General features: G+C 37.3%; 2 protein-coding genes across 2 annotated transcripts in view; one reads left to right on the top strand and one right to left on the bottom strand.

The window, feature by feature from the left end:
- ABCB5 (ATP binding cassette subfamily B member 5) overlaps positions 1 to 21,596 on the bottom strand; it is a gene marked incomplete at both ends in the record, with an annotated part of 77,482 nt that overhangs the window by 8,130 nt on the left and 47,756 nt on the right. Inside the window, 4 exons of the mRNA XM_084897121.1 lie at positions 4,239 to 4,379; positions 5,590 to 5,690; positions 11,411 to 11,614; positions 20,505 to 20,588. Coding sequence (XP_084753247.1) covers positions 4,239 to 4,379; positions 5,590 to 5,690; positions 11,411 to 11,614; positions 20,505 to 20,588 — 530 coding nt within the window. The remainder of the gene's footprint in view (positions 1 to 4,238; positions 4,380 to 5,589; positions 5,691 to 11,410; positions 11,615 to 20,504; positions 20,589 to 21,596) is intronic.
- On the top strand, positions 5,951 to 6,278 carry LOC311629194 (thymosin beta-4-like). The gene has a single exon (XM_084897127.1). It carries the CDS (start codon positions 5,998 to 6,000, stop codon positions 6,115 to 6,117), a length of 120 nt encoding a protein of 39 aa, XP_084753253.1. The 5' UTR covers positions 5,951 to 5,997; the 3' UTR covers positions 6,118 to 6,278.

The raw sequence follows: 21,596 nt of genomic DNA, 5'->3' as shown, positions 1-21,596 counted from the left end.
CATGCCCACAACCAAGGTACATGACCTTGACCGGGAATCGAACCTGGGACCTTTCAGTCTGCAGGCCGATGCTCTATCCACTGAGCCAAACTGGTTTCAGCTAAAGCTGTGGCTTTTATTACTGTACTGAAGGCTGTCAGGCCTTGATTCTTTCTTAGCCATGTGTTCTACTTAGCTTCCTGCTAATTCGTATAGCAAAGGAGAAACGAAGAGGAAAGTTCAGTAGTGGGGGTATGAAGAGTTACAGTAACCTCTGCTAGGCAATAATGATTTCTGAACCAATTTGCAAAGTGCAAGTCAGCTAGAAACTACTTTAGAGGCACTAAAAACCAGAGAGGAGAAAATTATTTTGTATTTTTCAAAGTGTGCACATTATAGGGAAGTGAGTCAAAAGTGTTACCTGGGCTAACAGAGGCAGAGGGGAGAGTTTTACTAAACATATATGTGTATGAGGATCTAAACAAGAGATTGTCTAAATGCCTGTGCAAGCAGCAGAGTGAAAATGGAGTCACCTCTTAAAAAAATGCTCATCCCAGAGAAACGTCTATAACAATAGAGATAAAGATAGCTTCTGCCATAGAAAATGTATGTTGCCCCACCCTTTTTTTGTTTGTTTTATTAAGGCTTATATTAGCCACGCTGATAAACTGATATTATGAGCACATCAAGGCATTCTGCTGTTAAAACTCCCTTTGTGAATCTCCCTTTAAGGCTATACACTATTATTTCTGAAGTAACACTATTATTTCTGAAAGAGAGACAATTTATCCATCCCTATAGCTATAAATCATGAAAATACATCCTCATTTTATAGAGGGAGTAGAACATCTTTATATTTAACAATAAACTAAAATATGATTTCTCCAATTTTTATATAATTCTAAGAGGTTTCTGGTAGTGGCCAAAAGAAAACCCTAAGGTTTTAAGCAACTATGGAGAGTAGACTGGAATTCAGTCCCCATTCCCCTATTTCTTCCTTTAAAAAATTAAAAAAAAAAAAAAGTATTTTTATTGATTTCAGAGAGGATGGGATAGGGAGAGAGAGATAGAAACATCAATGATGAGAGAGAATCATTGATCAGCTGCCTCCTGCATGCTCAACATTGGGGATCGGGCCTGACACCCAGGCATGTGCCCTTGACCGGAATTGAACCAGGGACCCTTCAGTCCACAGGCTGACATTCTATCCACTGAGCCAAACCAGCTAGGGCCTCTATTTCTTAAAGAAAGTGTGATCCTCAGAATAATCTGGAATATTTGGTAAAATGTAGATTCCTGGCCCTATACTAGATCTACAAATATCTGGATTAGATTGGTGGGAGGAGCTTCAGATGGCTGCATTTTAATCAGCTCCATGATTGGTGAGTTAGGACACTGTTAATGTAGAGAATGACACAAGGTTCTTTTTACTTAGGGATGATTCTAGTAGGAGAGAGTTTCTTTGTAATCTCTTTCTCTCAATTAGTTGATTAGATAGAAAGCTGTCGATCACCCTAGATTCTGCAAGGCACAGTCTTCTAGGCCAAGTGTAATTTAGTGTATCTAAAGAGACTCTTGTGACATATTCATGGTAGTTGGGGGCTACATTGGGTTTCTAAGAAGATTGGAGACTTTGATGTTGAAGACAAACCTCATCTGTTCACGTTTTTTGCATAGCCATGTATCCCTATCTCCCAGAGACTCTCCTTTGCCCATTCTATAAAAGGATGGGTATCCTTGTTTTGTCTGTAGACTGGCGTATGAAACTCAAAATGTGATATTAGTTGCTTAGCTCAGATAGCTCCCTGTTTCTTTCCTCAGGACACTGGGCAATACCAATGTGATAGTGTTCATTAATCATTACTCTTATGTTAATATTCTATATGTGTTCTGAGAGCTAAAATGCTTGTCTCCAGAAATTAACCTTTTTATGAATTTAATGTAAGTAATTCATGAAATGTGGTACACCAGAAGGAGAAGAAATTTTTGTATTGGGGCCTTTTAATTCTCTTATATTTTAGGGTCATAAAATAATTAAACAAGTGACTTGTTCCATTTATGTTAAGAATCAGTCCAGTCCTAGATAGTCAAATGTTCAGAAAGCTAAGCAAGAAGTTTTTAAAAATATAATTTTACAGAAAGATTCTATGCAAAATTGTCTACAGAATTAGTAACAATAGTAATCATAATGATGATAATAATTAAAAAAAAAAAGTCTACCAAGCAAAGCCTCTGCCATGTTGAATCATGAACTAAAATCTGTGCTGTGCTACTTGCTGATTAAGTGACTTTGGGCAAGTTAGGTAATTTCCTTCTTGAGTCTTAATTTTCCCCATATGTAAAATGGGCATTATAATATTTCACAAGGTAGTTGAGAAGACTAGTCAGATAATGCATGAAAAATCCTTAATACTTGAGAAAGGTTTGTTGTTTTCATGATTATCATATGAACAGAATGGTTGGCATCTTCAAAGGCCCTTTTCAAGAAACATCCTGCCTAATTTCACTTGCAGGCATGATAGTGATCAGTATGATGTTGAGGTGGTATGATTTTTTTGTTGCTGTTAATCCTCACCTGAGGATATTTTTTCCAGTTTTTCTTTTTTAGAGAGAGTGGCAGGAGGGGGAGAGGGAGGGCCTTAGGGAGGAGGGGAGGGAGAGAGAGAGAGAAACAGAGATGGAGATGTACCATAGAGATACATCATTGATGACTGGGGCACTTAGCTAATGCTCTAACCACTGAACTATCAGCCAGGGCAAGGTTGTATCATCCTTTTTAAAAAATATATATATTTTATTGATTTTTTTACAGAGAGGAAGGGAGAGGGATAGTGAACTAGAAACATCGATGAGAGAGAAACATCAATCAGCTGCCTCCTGCACACTCTTCACTGGGGATGTGCCTCCAACCCAGGTACATGCCCTAGATCAGAATCGAACCTGGGATCTTTCAGTCCACAGCCTGTCGCTCTATCCACTGAACCAAACCAGTTTCAACTGTATCATCCTTTAATTAAGAAAATTCTTTACTTAGTTTTAATCTAAATTAATCTTAGTATGTAGAACTAGACTCCCAATTACAAACATCCTATTTTTATATAAAGTTGTCTTTGACTTAGTTCCAGTCCTGCTACCAAAGTACCTAGTGTTAGCTGTGTGGATATAGAAGGGAAGAAAAACAGAAGAATCTGTGAAAAACAGGAGTACTGTGAAAACATTGACTCTGGAAGCACATTTCCAAGAATGACTAGACTGCTTAATTATGCAGTTCAAATTTCCCCTTTTATTTTTGATTTAGTCATTCATTCAATAAATATTTATTATGTGCCTACTATGTGCCAAGCTTTTGTTTTTGGTTCTAGGGCAACATTAGTGACCAAAACAGATTAAGCTCTACTCTCCCTAAGCTTACAGTCTATGCAGTCAATAAATAAGGAATCTAAAAGGTAATTTTATATAGTGGTAAGTGTTATGCATAAAACATGGTAATATAATAGAGAGTGATGATGAGGAGGGGGACAGGGTCTACTTAGGGCCATCAGGATAAGTCTCTCTGAAGAATGCACTTAGGAGCAGAGGCCTGGATGGTGAGAAAGAGGCAACTTGGCAAAGACCTGGGGAATTATTATATGGGACAGAAGGAAGACTGATTTACAGTCATTTATATATATAAAAGGCTATATACAAAGTGTCCCCTCAAGAGTTTGGCTGGGAGACTGGGAGTTTGATTACTTGCTGTGACATGTGCTGACCACCAGGGGGCAGTACAGAACATGTTGGGCAACCAGTGGTAGTGGGGGGGGGGAGGCACTGAAGGAGTGAGGGAAGGAGGAGGCGGAGAACCTGATTGGCCCTGATCACCAGCCAGGCCTAGGAACCCTACCTGTGCATGAATTTCATGCACCAGGCTGCTAGTATTTGATAAAACCATCTCCACTCTGAGAGATCCATGAAGCCTCACAGATTCCGGAGAAATGGATGATCAGAAGGCATAGTTTACCCCTCTCCACATTACCAAATTCTAATATACTGAAAAAGGAGCAATTTAGTTAGGAACTGAATTCAGATTACCTGTATTATATCACTATCAGTATTTTACCAGCTAGACTACATTTACATTAAAAAAAAAAATTAACAAGTTTCCCCAGCATGCCTTTCCCACATATATGATTAAAATGATAATGCTATAAACTACACACATTTCTGGTCATTTTAAATACATGACTCATTTACAGGGTTTATATTTTTGTACAACTTACATGAACATGCCCTCTGGGGTCATTCGTCCAGCTTGAATTAAATAGACTCCAAATCGAAACCCAACTGCATAGGCAAAATATACAAAAGCATGGCTGAATGCATAACAGATTCCAATGATCTGTGCTTTCTTCAGGGTATTTCTGAAATGCACAAAATTTACTAAATAATGGGTCATAAGGTATACCAAGCACATTTTAATAAATGTAGAGTAATGAATAGAGGAGATTAGACATATTTTTTAGGGGACATACATTTTCCTAAGAATTATTTTTTAACTACTAAAAATTATTATAGAGAAAACAGAAAATGTAATGATTTTCTCTATAGCTATATACTTGAAATAAAAACTGATTTGAGAGAGAAACATCTATTTATTATTCCACTTATTTATGCAGTCATTGGTTGCTTCCTGTATATGCCCTTTCCGGGGATCAGACCCACAACCTTGGTGTATTGGGATGATGCTCAATCCCAGTGGTCGGCAAACTGTGGCTCGAGAACCACATGCAGCTCTTTGGCCCCGTTAGTGTGGCTCTTCCATAAAACACCACGCGCGGGCACGCACGTACAGTGCAATTGAAACTCCGTGGCCCATGAGCAGAAGTTGGTTTTTGGCTCTCAAAAGAAATTTCAATCATTGTACTGTTGATATTTGGCTCTGTTGACTAATGAGTTTGTCGACCACTGCTCTAGCCAACTAAGCTACCCGGCCAGGACTTTTAGTACACACTTAATTCAGTATAACAAGTTGCCTCTATTTACTTTCAAATGAATGGATAAGTCTGTCAGAGGACTGTTAATGAAAGAGTTAAGGAGATCTGGTTTAGAAGTTAAAATATTTTCTATCCTAATCTTTCGCTAGGACATTAAATAGTGAAATTAAAGGTCAGTACCAACCACAAGCATGTGCATAACAGTATAAAACTATCTCTCTGATAAAGTAACACAAAGAATATCAGTGAGTAAATGTGATTAGGATGACTAGTTTAAAATTAAAAGGGGTGATCACATTTATTATGTATAAATTGGTTTAAAAGATGTGAACCATTTTAGAGATTCAATTTAAAAAATATATATATTTCCCCATGCGTACTTTAGGGAAATAAGAAAAAGGTACACATTTAATAAAAGCACATGGCAATATGGGAGGACCTAAAACATTTTTAACCGTGCTTGTTTTTTATTCCTCTTTTAGTCTCCTCTTGGTGAAGCCAAATGAGAAATTATGATATGGCAGTGTTAGGAAAGATTCCAGAGAAAATGGATTGGCAGGCAAATTACTGGGGTCAACAGTACAGCCTTTACAGGAGCAAACTATAATTAATGGCGTTAGTATGGATCTACAATCACCTGTGCTGAGTCTGAAGCGTCTCCTCATACTTTTGCTCAAAAGCTTTTTCTCTTGTCAGTGATACTAATGTGCGTATATTCTCCACAGCTTCAGTTGCTATCTTATAAAATAGGACAACAAAAGGGAGAAATAAATTAATAATGCTTAAAATTCTCCTACCGTAGTTGTGAATTTCAATCATTTATACAGGGGATATATTGAGTACATCAACTCAGTAAGATTTCCTAATGAGTTTTTTTTTTTTTTTAGCTTCCTTTTTTCTTTTCCCAAAATAAAATAAGAAAATAACATTTCAGGATAACAGCCTCAAGGAAAACTTTAAAAAAGATTTAGCCCAACTCGCCGGCGGTTACTGAGCAGATCGGACTTCTCTTGTTCACGCACCTCGCTCGGCTTCCTCTGCAACCATGTCTGACAAACCCGATAATGCTGAGATTGAGACATTCGATAAGTCGAAATTGAAGAAGACAGAAACGCAAGAGAAAAACCCACTGCCTTCAAAAGAAAAGACTGAACAGGCGAAGTAAGCAGGCGCGTGGTAATGAGGCACGCGCCGCCAATTTGCACTGTACATTCTACAAGCATTGCCTTCTTATTTTACTTCTTTTAGATGTTTAATTGTGCAAGATGCAAAGAGGTTGGATCAGTTTAAGTGACTGTGCTGCCCCCTTTCACGTCAGAACTACTGACAACGAAGGCCGCACCTGTGCTCCCATCTGCCTGGCTGGCTGGAGGGGAAGGGGGGAACTTGCGTGTTAGTGAAGGAAGGAGCTGGATGGGACAAGGGTGAAATTTAGAATAAACACCAAGCTGGTCCAAGGGGTCCTGCAGCTGTAAAATGCAGTGGTTTTTTTTGTTCAAATGATTTTAATTATTGGAATGCACAATTTTTAATATGCAAACAAGAAGTTTTATAACCTGGAAGAAAAAAAAGATTTAGTTCACTGACCTAAAGACTTCTGTCAAGTCTTCACTAAACTTCTATTTAAATTGGTTCCGTAGGCAGAAGGATAGGATCAAAGAGTAGTGAGCATTATGTTGATATGTAATTATGCAAAAGAACTGCCCTATGAATTACAAGATAATTCAAGGAGAAGACAGTAGAGAGGAAAAAAAATAACTATTTTATTCTAGTACAGAAAGGCAAATAGCAACCAAAAGGCTCAGGAACATTGCAGTAAAGGAAGATGGGGGATGGCTACAGAATTCTTTATAAGCTATAGTCATTTCTCATTTTGATATCTGTGAACTTAAAAAATACTCCATTAAAATATAATGGATGCTTTCCCATATTTATATAGTTTTAAAAAGGAGTAATCATGTGGGATCCAAAATTGAGACTTTTTGCTTAGACCAACTTCTGGAACATGAGAACTCATGTTGGCTGGGAAGAAGACCTTCCTCCTTTTACATTCTGTTTCCAGAGTGGCCGAGGGGGGCTACGAGACTGAGCAAGATTTAGGTGGACACCAAACGGTCTTTGAAGGAGAATTTGCATTACAGGAAAGGTTTCTGGACTTAAGTCAGAAAAACCTGGATCCTACTCTCAATTTTGATGTTTTGTTTGAAATTGTCATTAATTTCAAAATGAACCCAAAGAAACCTCAATTTGTAGCATTCTGTTGTATGCAAGATAAATGGAGAAGAATACTTAAATCTTGAAAAAAAATAGAAGTGATTTTTAAAAATCTGTGATCATTTTTCACAATGGAGAAAGGACTATTATCAATTTAGAACCTTAGAAAATAGTCTTTAAAATAAAAACTAATATGGCCATTTTAAGTCTGAAAATAAAACATTTGGTGATTTGTCAAAATCTACACATGCAACCAAAGAAGGAGCAATATGTTTTATTGTCCATATTTGAAGTTTTAATGTTTGGTAAATAGACTGATTTAAAGGTACTGGGAAAGCTATTGCCTATTTGATTGAAGTTACTGATTGTATATTCTATGCTTACTCTAATAATATAAAAAGGAAAAATCAAAAGGCGAATACAACTAAAGTTCATGACATAAAAATTAAGATGAGTAAAATATAATTAATTAGGGCCCCATTAATTTGGAAGTTAAGATCATTTGCATATAGGCAGAGTTAAGCAAACAACTTTTCACTATGTCTGAGGCAAATATATAGTAAATATTTCAGTCTGTACTGCCCAAGCATGCATTCCAAAGGTCCTTATCTAGTATAAGAAAGGTAGAAAAGCCCCAAGGTCATACAAACCAGATTTAGATGAGTCATGTGCTTGGCATCCCTCTTCATAAATATTCATGCTATTTATAATGTGCCAACTGCAGCACAGTCAGTTTTACAGACCATAAGTAAAATCTATTTTTTATAAATACATTTTTATTGATTTCGGAGAGGACGGGAAAGGGAGAGAAAGATAGAAACATCAATGATGAGAATCAGTGATCAGCTGCCTCCTGTATGCCCCCTACTGGGAATCGAGCACACAACCTGGGCATGTGCCCTGACCAGGAATTGAACTGTGACCTCCTGGTTCATAGGTCAATGCTCAACCACTGAGCCACACTGGTTGGGCAACCATAAGTGATATTAAAATCATTTTCATATTCAGAGGATGTTTACCAGTGTGATAAAGATCTCTGGAACCATATCTTCAGAACAGGTTCAAGACTTGGGGATGGAGAGCCAAGGTAAGACTCCTTGTTTACATGATGCATCCTCCAAAAGGCTGTCATAAGAAACAGGCTTTGGACCTGTACCAAAATGAAAGCCACGAAGAGTAGGATAGAAGGCCCACAAAAAATATAAAATAATTTGGAAAGTAATGTACTGCCTTGCCTGCCCCTCGAGAGAATGGGAGGGGGTGGTAAGAGATGGATGGATACTTGACAGGTTGACAGGGATATTGTAAAAGGGAGTCCTACTTTGGGTGCCTAATTAAACCAAATGATACCCCTTTCAATTATAGAGGTTATGATATAGTACTAATGTTTCTCTAAGTCCCCAATATAATTACTATTTTTATGGATATAATTGATCCTGAGAAGCTTAAATATATCAAAGCATTTTTTCAAGAAATTAAATTGCTCATTTTGATCAGCATAAAAATGGTTCTTGTCTAAAACCTTGTCTTAGTCACTATCAATTTGAAAAAAAAGTGCATCACTATGTATGCAGTAACTATTATATTTCTTCTTTCTTTTGAAAAGTAAAAATACCCAGAATTGTTCAAGAAAATGTAATTATTCAGTAATCAGAGAATAAGGAATCATATGTTAGCAAGTTCCCCCATGAGATTGTAGTAGTAATAATGGCTGACATTACTGAGTACTTACTGTCCAGATCAAGCATGTCAAATTCAAAGGCCAAATAAAAAAGGTTTAAATTTATGTGGGCTGCAAAAAAACAAAAGCTTCAATTTTCATGGAAATGTAGGTTTATTTTGATAGAGACATGCTGAATACAAAGGGCTGAAATAAATGAGTAATCGTTAACATAAATTAATAGAACATTTTAATAAAAATTAATATTTTTTGAACATTAACCTACCAGATACTGAATAACTGCACAAATTAATAAGCGTAACACAAAAAACCCTATTTTTATTGTTCTCCTAAAGTGAAATATTTTCTGTTGTGCACATCAAACAAGTCAGCACAACAATTTGTCAAACTCATGGCCCATGGGCCACATGTGGCCCACAACAAATATTTTTGTGGCCCAGCCAATATAACAGATATAAGAAATGTTTTAATAAAATTTTCCTAATTTAATTTTTACAATATCCTGTTATATATAATCCTTTCTAATAAAAGAGAAACATACAAATTGACCATACCTCCGCTATGCCCACAAGCTATGCCCAATCAGGAGCAAGTATGCAAATTAACCCAACCAAGATGGCTGTAGTTACAGAGCTGGAGCAAGCAGGAGGCTTGGGTTTCCCCAGCGATGGAAGAAGCCAAGCTTCCCTGGCCCTGGCCTGCCCTGGCCTCCATTCAAGGCTACAAAGTTTCAATTATAGAAGATAAATAAATCCCAGATACCAGCTTATGCTTGGGTGCTTCCAGCTTATGCTTGGGTCACCAGGGGGTGTAGCTGGCCTGCAAACCACCACAGGCCCCTCGCCCAGGCCACCCCATGGCCTAAGGGAACTCCCACTCTGATCCGGGACACCCTTCAGGGCAAACCAGCCAGCCCCCACCCATGCACCAGGCTCCTATCCTATCTAATAAAAGAGTAATATGCAAATTGGCTGTCACTCCAACACACAAGATGGCTGCCCCCATGTGGTCAAAGATGGCTGCCCCCATATGGACACAATTTGACTGCCACAAGTTGGCCAGCAGGGAAGGGCAATTTGAGGGGACCTAGGCCTGCAGGGGAGGGCAGTTAGGGGCAATAGGGCTGGTAAGGGAGCAGTTAGGCATCAATCAGGTTGGCAGAGGAATGGTTAGGGGATGATCAGGCTGGCAGGCAGAAGTGGTTAGGGACAATCAGGAAGGCAGACAGGCGAGCAGTTGAGAGCCAGCAGTCCTGGATTGTGAAGGGGATGTCCGAATTTCTATTTAGGCCCGATCCTACCTACTGGGATCGGGCCTAAATGGGAAGTCGGACATCCCTCGAGGGGTCCCAGATTAGAGAGGGTGCAGGCTGGCCTGAGGGATACACCTCCCCATGCATGAATTTTGTGAACCGGGCCTCTAGTTATTAATAGTGAACTACAATGTTCGCTAATGACTGATTAATATAATCATTTTGCATTTATTTCCCTTACATGCTTTACATGCAGGCCCACCATTTCTCTCCACTAATACTAGCAGTGAATATTTTAGCAGCTGATAGCCATGTCATTAGTCTTGTACTGACTTGTTTGGTGTGCACAACAGAAAATATTTCACTTTAGGAGAACCAGAAAAATAGGTTTATTTGTGTTACGCTCATTAATTTGTGCAGTATTCAGTGTCTGGCAAGTTAATGTTAAAGAAAAAATGATTTTAATTAAAATTTTCTATTATTTTATGTAACAATTACTCATTTATTTCAGCCCTTTGTATTCAGCAAGTCTCTATCGAAATAAACCTATGTTTCCATGAAAATTGAAGCTTTTGTTTTTTCGAGGTACACGTAAATTTAAACCTTGTTTATTTGGACTTTGTTAGCTTTTGAGTTTGACATGCTTGCAGTACAAGACTAAAGATGTAGCAATCGGTTGCTAAAATATTCACTACTATTATAAGTGGAGAGAAATGGTAAGGGAAATGAATGCAACATGATTATAGTAATCAGTCATTAGTGAATGTTGTATATAGTTTGTTATTAATAATTATGCATAACAGGATATTGTAAAAATTAAGTTACAAAATTTTTATTAAAACATTTCTTACATATCGTTATATTGGCTAGGCTACAAAAATATTCATTGTGGGCCACATGTGGTTCACGGGCCACAAGTTTGACATGCTGGGTCCAGATACTATTCTAAGTGTTCTGCATATAACAATGCTAAGTGTTTTATGTAATTCAAAAATGTATAAGTGGATACTATCAATCCCACTTTACAGATGAAGAAATTGAAGTCCAAAAATGTTGACATGCTTGTATCACACATTTGTTAGTGATAGAATATGGATTCTAATTCAGCCAGTTTGACTCTAGAGTCCATGGTCTAAATCGTGTACCCTATTGCTATAAAAGGTCTATAACCCATCTTTGACTTGTATATGTGCATTTCAATACATATACAACACTTAAAGATTCCTAAGGAAAGAAGTTAGCATATTGTAAAGATGGGAGCTCTGATTGTTTTCTCTTAAAATGTTATGATGATAACAGTCTTTATTTTACCTTTCCAGCATGCTTAAATTCTTGTTTATCCTTGTTGGCAAATCCAACCATTGCTGAGGTTTCAATCATTCCTGTCAGAGCAAGCACTGGAGCAATAGTCAGAATCAAGAGTGTCATCTCCCATCCATATATGAGGGACACGATAACAGACAGTCCCATGTTAGTTGCATTTTGTGTTAAGACACCAATCCTCGAACCTGTTGCCTATAATCAGACATATTTTGGGGGGGAAAAGTCAGTTAATCTAAAATTTATAAGAATTGCTATTATAGTTTCTTGAAAAACAAGGTAGGCTTTCTTTTTTAGGATTTATACTTAGATTTTTAACTTTGAGTTTATACTTAGGGATCAAGTAATAGCCATATTTAAAAAATGTCCTGTGGACTCTTTATGCTTTATTTATCTACCTTATGTCTGATATTGTTGTTCTTTGACATATTCCCATCATGCTTTAAATACTTCCTGACACAAAAAAGATTTTCCAGTCCCTACTCCTGGAATCTGTCTTTTCTCTAAGGAGTCTTGGTTTCTTTTAGTGGAGAATGTGATTTAGAAGTCAATATATGGTGCCAATTGTGCTCATTATTAGTGAAATGTCAGTGGCTAGAACTGGGGAATGTGTGTGTGTGTGTGTGTGTGTGTGTGTGTGAGTGTGTGTGTGTATGTACAGATGCATGCACACATGGAAATCTACATTTATTTCTCTAGTTATATTTATTGAAATGCATGAGTTCACATCAATTTCTACAGTTCCAATCCAACACCACAAGGTTATTTACAGCATTTCCTCTTCCAATATTTGTTGTCCCCCTTTCAACAGTGAGAAACGTGGCTTTCATTTTCTTTAATAGACTCATGTGATTAATCCCTCAGTATGTAACCACTCTGCTATCACGACCCCTGCCTCTGCCCTGCATGGGCATCTTCCTCACTCTGCTCTGGCTCGGCATTCCCACACCAGGCTGCTGCCACACATGGATACCCACTCATGGTATGTGGGCTGTAACTCCAGTCCTGTCCTCCCCCCTGCACTGATGGAAGGCTGGTACTCTTAGCCGCTATGCCATGGTGGAGTTGAATGGAATAACTGAGGATATTCATTAAAATGTACACATTGGATATGGTGTCTACATTCCCTTTCTGCACTTTATAACTTGGTTTCACTGTGCAAACTCTAAAGAAATAATATCAAAGTAGAAGAGGAGTTGGAAACATCATGGTGTAACTTAACAAAAGAAATTTTTAAAAATTTAAATAAATAGAAATATATTTTCTAGGAACTACATGCCTTATGAATCAACTTTCAATAGGACATGTGAAACATAATAAACACAATGTTAAATTCTTCTGAAAAAAATGAGATCCATATTTACCTAAAAACACAACTATAATCAACCAAGATATCAATTCACTTTTTTTTTCCTTTTTTCTTCTTCTTCTTCTTTTTTTTTTTTTTTTTTTTTGGTGCCTGACAAGGATCAAACTTGCAACCTTGCCCTAATGGGACTATGCTTTAAGCAACTGCACTACCTGGCCAGGGCTTAATTCACATTTTAAAACATATTTTTTCTCTGATCATGAAAGTATTATAATTGGAAAAGATTTAGATAATGCTAAAACTTACATCCTTCTAGACATAAATAGATACATATTCAAGTTAGGATTATTATATGTATGTAGCTTTTTCTATCCTGCTTTTTTTCTTTTTTTCTTTTTGGAAAAGGGTTATAACATACTATGGCAGATATTAACTCCCTAATGGGTATGAGGAAATCTGACAAACAACCCATTCCATCTAGTAGCTGGGAAGCCTCTGTTTCTGATCTGGACACTACTGGGGCCACTTGCTGCCCTCGTCAGTGAATTAAGACCAGCAGATTCTCTCTGAGAATTCTAGCACACCAGGACAATAGCTGTCAAGATTTGACTATAGTCTCGGGCTATATCCTGCTTTTATCACTTCACATTATACTACAAACTTTTTCCTGAATCATTATAATTAGTCTTCAAAAATATTTAGGTTGTTTCCTAGTTTTCACTATTAATAATAAAGATATAATGAGCACATTGTGTGAAGTCTTTGTGTTTATATTTTATTTTCTACTGTTAAATTCTTAGTCGGAAGTAATATGTAAAAGGGTATGTGCTCTTACATTCTTGGTAGCTAGTGTCAAATTTCTTATCTAAAAGATCATCTCAGCCCTAGCTGGTTTGACTCAGTGGATAGAGGTTTGATTCTAGTCAAGGGCACAGGCCAAGGTTGCAGATCCCCAATTGGGGGCCTTCAGGAGGCAGCTGATCAATGATTCTCATCATTGATGTTTCTCTTTAGATCTCTCCCTCTCCCTTCCTCTCTGAAATCAATTAATATATATATATATATATATATATATATATATATATATATATATATATATATTTAAAAAATCATATAAATGTTCACTCAAGTACTGCCAAATTAGTATTGTCATTTAAAAAAAAACCAACAATAATAAAAAGCCCTTTCTACAAAGTGACTTGCATTTGCAAATCTTTGCATTTTGGTTATCCATTTGTGTACTAATCTGCTTAAAAATAAGATTATATACCTTTTTACATGGTATATTAGTTTAAGCTACCATAAACTTCTCAAAATGTTTAGCCATTTCAGCTAAGAACAGGCTACAAACCGTGCCTTTTGGTGATGGAGGTAGGACAAAAAAAGTCTGAATATATTTGTCCTGTTCCATGAAGAATTAATAGAAAATAACAGATATTTGGCTTTGAAAAATGCTGTGAGAACTAATGGAAAATGGTCTTTGAGGAATAATGCACCTCTCAAATGAATTAGAACTGGAATCAGAATAAGTGTAATGGAACTTCCTTAGATCTTTTAGAAACATGCACAAAGATACAGTTGTTTTTTTTTCTTGGAAATTAAGAGCAGAAAATCATGATTAAATACTTCTTTAGATAATTATAGAGTATATTTCAATTCTTAGGTACTATGCTAAATGTGAGGAATACAACTTTTCTAAGAGAATTACAGTATGCAAAGAGGAATGGCTAGCATAAGAAAATAAATGGAAGGAAACTCAGTACATAATTGTAGAAATAAAGTTCTATATATTGGATTTCTGCTTCTGGCTAACATGGAGTAATGGAATGGTTTTATGCTCCCATCTAAAACAAACAAAAAAATAGACAAAACTATGAACCAATAGGTTTCAAGGTACTAAACTTAAGGCAACCAAGGGTAGAGATGGGGAACAAAGTAGGTGAGCTCTATGATTGTCCTAGCTTACCCCTTGAAAGAGCAGCCAGGCTTCAAAGGAGAAATTGTTAATTACAATGGAGCCCAACAGAGTAGAGCCCTAACTTGAGTAAATATAGCTAAGCTCTGGGGAGGTCACGGAAGCTAGAATTTGTTGCACAGAACACCAGAGAGAGGTATACTCAGAGAGAAATCTGGATATCTGCAGAAGTTCTTCCTTCAATACTCAGCTGAGTATAAGGGCTGGGAATAGTGCCTTGTCATACCAGCTAAACTGGAAAACCTCAGGATTCACAATGTTGAATGTAATATGTAGAAGGATTTTGCCTGAATAGTAGGCTGTAATCCTGCCTAATAAACTTTAAAATCAAGACCCAAGTGGAGCCAAAACTGGTTTGGCTCAGTGGATAGAGCATCAGTCTGCAGACTTAAGGGTCCCAGGCTCGATTCCAGTCAAGGGCATGTACCTTGGTTGCGGGCACATCCCCACTGGGAGGTGTGCAGGAGGCAGCTGATTGATTTTTCTCTCTCATCAATATTTCTAACTCTATCCTTCTCCCTTCCTCTTCGTGAAAAATCAATAAAATATGTTTTAAAAAAATAGACCCAAATGGATCAAACTGTTTCTAAGGTAACTTAATTACATCTCAGAACAAAACCAAATATATAAAAATACAAAAATATACAGCACTCAAAAATGTTAAATTTACAGTGTGTCAAAATTGCAGGTATGCAAAAAGCAGTAAAATAAAACTCACAATGAGCATAAAAATAAAGCAATTAAAACTGACCCCAAATTGACACAAATGTTAGACTTAGCAGACAATGATGTTAAAAGTTATTATTGTACTAGAGGCCCTGTTCACGAATTCATGCACAGGCTGGGTCCCTCGGGTTGGCCTACACCCTCTCGAAATCTGGGACCCCTCAGGGGATGCTAGATAGCCAGATTCAGCCTGATTCCCACAGGCCCAATCTAGACAGGAGGAAGCTCCATCCTGTGTGTTGCGCATCTGTCCCCTGGTGGTCAGTGCATGTCATAGCGATTGGTCAATTGGTCATTCAGTTGCTTAGGCTTTTCTATATATCGTAGATATAATATATATTTCAAAGTTAAGAGATAATGCAGATATCAGAAAGACTCACATCAAAGGAAAATTTCAGTGTCTAGGAATAAACTCTCACTGGAACCTATTGCCTGTGACTGTCTTAGTGCTATAATGATGGAGTTGAGTAGTTGCTAGAGAAACCTTGTGTCACTCTCCTTACTTTGTACTGCTGCTCAGCGTGTGGCAAATCTGTGAGGTGATTACAATTTGACAGCATGTTGAGTGCCACATGTATTGCTATACTGACATTTTATCCTAATTTTAAAAAATTACTAGTGCATATTCAACATATAAAAACAATGAAGGAAGAGAAGAGACTTTGAATGTCCCTGCTTTTAAGGAACAATAGAATGTGGGTTACTTTGTGTTATAATTAAATGCCATAGCATTGTGTTTATGATGCCATGACATTATATAATACTAAAAATGTATAAAATACATCAACATTATCAGACTAAGCACTCATCGCAATATTTCTAGTTCATAGAAAAGCAACACAGAAAAACTGGAAAATTTTCACTTTTTAGTTTTATGAAGAAATTATGCTATGATAAAGTCATTTTGATTATATGCCACACTTACACTATAATAAAGTTATTTTGAATGATTACTAACCTTTTTAAAATAAATATTTATTGTTGTAGCCCTAGCTGGTTTGGCTCAGTGGATAGAGCAAAGGCCTGTGGACTGTAGGTTCTAGGTTCAATTCCAGTCAAGGGCATATGCCTCAGTTGAGGGCTTAATCCCCAGTGGGGGATGTGCAGGAGGCATCCAATCAATGATTTTCTCTCATCATTGATGTTTCTATTTCTCCCTCTCCCTTCCTCTATGAAATCAATAAAGATACATTAAAAAAAATCTTTATTGTCGAAAGTATTACATATGTCCTGTTTTTCTCTCCATTGCCTTCTCCTACCCCTCCCCCCACTAACATTCTTTGAATCACAAGTAATGACAAGCTGTTTTATACATTTCCCAAAAAGTTAAGTCAAGAAATGAGGTCACTATTGTTCATTTAATGATAGCTTAGTTCTACTTAATCATTTCGTTGGGCTTTAGGAATTAATGAGGGTTTTTTTTTTTTAATTTCTTTAGGGAGTATAATCATATTTATGATGAGAAGAATTCTTGTAACTAATATTTGTGTCTGTCAGTATTACATCAAGTGTACACTGTAGTGTCAATAATACACTTTTTTTGTGGACAAAAACGAGATAAGACTTTTAAATGATGCAAAGGGGTTGCAAAAAGATACAGAAATAATATCTTTGTAATTTTGTGAAATCTAGTCTTCCAAAGAATCTAAAATGGCCTTATACCTTTAGTAAAGATACATTTTAAATAGAAAATAGTCTGTTGACAGGTACAATGGTAATATACCATGACCTCAGACTGAAATAATACCAGCTAAATTAGTTGTATTTATTGAACTATAATATTTCAGGAATCATGTTGTCCTATGACTTTATTTTACTAACATGTGTTTTTCATGGCTCTCAAAGTATCAGAGTTTCTAAAAATGGCCAGGAACATATATTTTTTGGTCATTAGTAAAGATTTCAAAATAATATTTATTATTATGAAGGAACTATTTTATCAACATTCACCCTAATACATTTGATAAAATAAAATATAACTGAAATTACATGATGAAGAGACTGAGATGAATATGTCTTAAATTGCTATGATAGGAAATATGATCCTGAATTATTCCATAGGGTAGTGTGTCTTTATGAGAAAAAAAAATAGTGGATAAATAGGACTGATAAATAATTCTTCCTTAGATAAAAAGAGTATCCATTCACGTTAGATATGAATTTATCTTTATATGGCAAAGCAAGGACTTATGTGAATTACATGCTAATAGACTTAGTCGCACTCTTGAAATCCTTCATTGGCCTTTTTGCTTTTTAAATTCAACAATTTAAAAATCTACAATCAGTATTACAACCATTATTTCGTTAGCTACTTCTTCTCATTCAATGAAAATGACCTGTCCAAAAGTTGTTATGAGACCAACATTTACAATTGCAACAAAGTTTCAAGTGATCAAATTGTATTAGTCAGATGCTTATATGGAATTAGGCTGACACATATTCTCATTAATTTCTCTTGAAAGACAACACTATTTATTAGAAACAACTAATGAATTTAAGGAAAATAATGTTGGTCTTTCAATCCTAATCTGTTCTTTTGTTAAAGTAAACACTTGCTAAAAGAGATGGCACACATATAAAATACAGCTGCCAGTAAGAATGCCTTTTCATTGAATTCTTAAAAGATCTAAATGATAGATAGTAAGAAAAACATATTCCCACAGTAAAGAAGAAAATAGCAAATTATGTAGAATGGGGATTCAAATAAAATTATAGAGAATGATATTTCTGTCTAAAGAGTTAAACCCTGGAATTTCTAAAAAAATACATTGTCATTTACATAATTCTATTTGTGCTATGAATGCTATGCTCATTACTTTAGTAAGTGAAATTCTATCATTTTCCTCACTATGCCAGTAAAATTTAACTACTCAACCATATCTTAATATTTAAATACTATCTAATAAAATTTAGAGCCTTGCCTTTAAAATTATCAAAAAGAGTTTCAGGAAAAGATAAAGTTGATGTCCCTTTCCTCTTGAGCTCTTTCTATATGATTAAAATACTTTTCCAAACTAATACAGATGTATTGGAATATTCACAGCTGTAACCAACTTGTTCTATTCTCTGGTGATAGAAATCTGCCCTTGTATCTATATCTTGAACAAGGTCTTGCAGAAGTTACATAAGTTAGACTAATGGCTATATTCTGTGGAAATAGCCTCCATAAAATGCAATTTTGATGGGCTGTTTCAGCTAATAATTTGTTGCTCTGGTAACAATGCTGTAATTGACATTTTAATATCCTATCTAATAAAAGAGTAATATGCAAATTGACCATCACTCCAAGACACAAGATGGCCACCACGAGATGGCCTGCAGGGGAGGGCAATTGTGGGCAGTTAGGGATGACCAGGCCAACAGAGGAGGGCAGTTGGGGGAGACTAGGCCAGGAAGAGAGGGCAGTTGTGGGGGGCGACCCAAACCTGCAGGGGAGGACTGTAGGAGGGGGACCAGGTCTGCAGGAGAGGGCAGTTTGGGGGAGACCAGGCCAGCAAGGGAGGGCAGTTGGGGGGGACCAGGTTGCAGGGGAGGGCAGTGGGCGGGGACCAGGCCAGCAGGGGAGGGCAGTTGTGAATGATCAGGCCAGCAGGGAGGGCAGTTGGAAGTGACCAGGCCTGCAGGGGAGAACAGTTAAATATGACCAGAATGGCAGGGGAGGGCAGTTAGGGGTGACTAGGCTGATAAGGGAGGGAAGTTAGGGGCAATTGGGCTGGCCAGGGAGCAGTTAGGTGTCTATCAGGCTGGCAGGGGAGTGGTTAGGAGGTGATCAGGCTTGCAGGCAGAAGCAATTAGGGGCAATCAGGCACTCAGATGAGCAGTTGGGAGCCAACAGTCCTAGATTTTGAGAGGGATGTCCGACCTCCCATTTGGGGATGTTCGACTGCCGTCAGAGGAGGCCAGTTGGAGACAACCAGGCCCGATTGTGCACCGATAGGGTCCCTCAGTCTCGCCTGCACCCTCTCACAATCTGGGACCCTTTGGGGGATGTTGGAGAGCCAGTTTCAGCCTAATCTTGTAGGCCAGGCTGAGGGACCCCACTGGGATCGGGCCTAAACGATGTCTATCCCTCAAATGGTGCCAGATTGGAGAGGGTGGAGGCTGGGCTGAAGGACACCCTCCCCCCTGTGCAAGAATTTCATGCACCAGGCCTCTAGTTTATAAATAAAAATACGTTTAAGATTTTCTGTCATTCAGAGGGAGGTGCATCAACTTTCCTTTTCTCCCATAGTGATAAGGAAAAATGAGACTATAACTGCTAGAGCTCTTGTTTTAATAAAGAGATAAGAAGCTTTACCTCATTTAACTTAAAAGTGTGAACACTTGTTTTGCACTCATTTTCTCAATCATAGTTGAAATCCCACTTGTGATCAAAGGTTAATTTTCTTAAAATAACTGGAAGAAAATTAATAAATTATTTTCCATACTACTGTGCTCCCCATACTTATTTAAGCATCACTTTGACATACATTATTCTGGTCATTCTGCCATCAATTTTGAATATGGTGCATAAATATTTTGTTTATGCATGACATGACCAGTCATTTTTATTACACATATCTCTAACTTGATCTGTATAACAACTAGTACAGAATCATTTCCAGATGTACACATGAATCTAACTTGTTAGATATTATGGTATATAAGATCTTATTTATTGGGAGGAAGAAAAAACTAAATGCTCTTTTTAAATTAAACAAATGTTTTTATTGATTTCAGAGAGAGAAAGGGAGAGGGAGAGAGAGGTAGAAACATCCATGATAAGAGAGAATCATCAATCAGTTGCCTCCTGCATGCCTCCTACTGGGGATGTGCCCTGACTGGGAATCAAACTGTGAGCTCCTGGCTTATGAGTTGGCACTCAACTACTGAGCCACACTGGCTGGGCTAAACTTTCTTCTTTTATTAAATCTCCTTACATCTTTTACTGAGATCTCTTTTTAGCCCTGGGACTTACCTGGTCTCTTTAAAGATGTGGGTAATCCCAGTATGGTTCACTTATATACAAACACACACACACACACATGCATACCACATACATATGCCATTAAAAAAAATAAAAGCAATATACATACTCCTTGAATCTGTGCTATATCTGTGGCTAATATTGTTGTCAAGGCACCTGTGTTGTTTTCCTTATCATCAAACCAGGAAATATCCTAGAGAAAAAAGGGAATTAACATACGAGTATTAAAAAGATTCTCTGAGTTATTATTTTGCTGTAGTATGTCACAAGGCATTTATTTACCTGCCTCCTCACTCATAGGTCCTTAATTTTTATAAATATCAGATCAAATGACTTTTATTTCTTATTTCACAATGATCTATACTTAGATATAAACTGAAAAATTAAGTCCAACAGCTTGGACTTATTGCCATCCTACAATCCTATATGATAAAAGCTTAAAATGCTAAGTGTCCAGTTGCCCATTCAACCAATCAAAGCGTAATATGCTAATGATATGCTAAGGCTGCTTAACTGCTCGCTATGACATGCACTGACTACCAGGGGGCAGATGCTCCAACAGGTAGGTTAGCCTGCTGCTGAGGTCTGGCAGGTCAGGACTGAGCTAGACAGGCCGGACATGCCCTGGAGCCCTCCCACGGTCCCTCCTGCTGGTTGGCCAACCTCCTGCATCCCCTTGGCCCAAATTGTGCTTTAGTGGTGTTCCTCAGCTTGGCCTGCACCCTCTCACAATTCGGGGCCCCTCAGGGGATGTCAGAGAACTTGCTTCAGCTTGATCCTGTAGGCCAGGCTGAGGGACCCCACTGGTGCACAAATTTGTGCATTGGGCTTCTAGTATTGTTAGAATAATCAATATTAAAAATGATTAGTTTGAACCACCAAGTAATTTGTAATTTTACTACACAAGTAATTTGTGTAGAGCAAACCCTATTTAAAAAGTAAGGTAATGCACCACAGAATTTAGAAATATTTCCAGATCTTTCTACTTAAACCAATTAGGAATAAAAAGTCTATCTTTTTCTCTTTAGGAACCACATAAGCAAGGCTTTCTTTGACACTTCATACTACCCCCTACATTTTACAAGCACTGGCCATTGTGAGAAGCTAAGGAGACAGAAAGGCTGCTATGAAACTCCTGCAGCCAAGAAGCATGCAATCTGAAGGTAAAAAAAAAATATAAGCTATAAAAGCAACATATTAT

The sequence above is a fragment of the Pipistrellus hanaki genome (genome assembly GCF_964339955.1).
Source record: "Pipistrellus hanaki genome assembly, chromosome: 10".
Lineage (NCBI taxonomy): Eukaryota > Metazoa > Chordata > Mammalia > Chiroptera > Vespertilionidae > Pipistrellus > Pipistrellus hanaki.
This window is presented reverse-complemented; position numbering and strand designations above follow the sequence as displayed.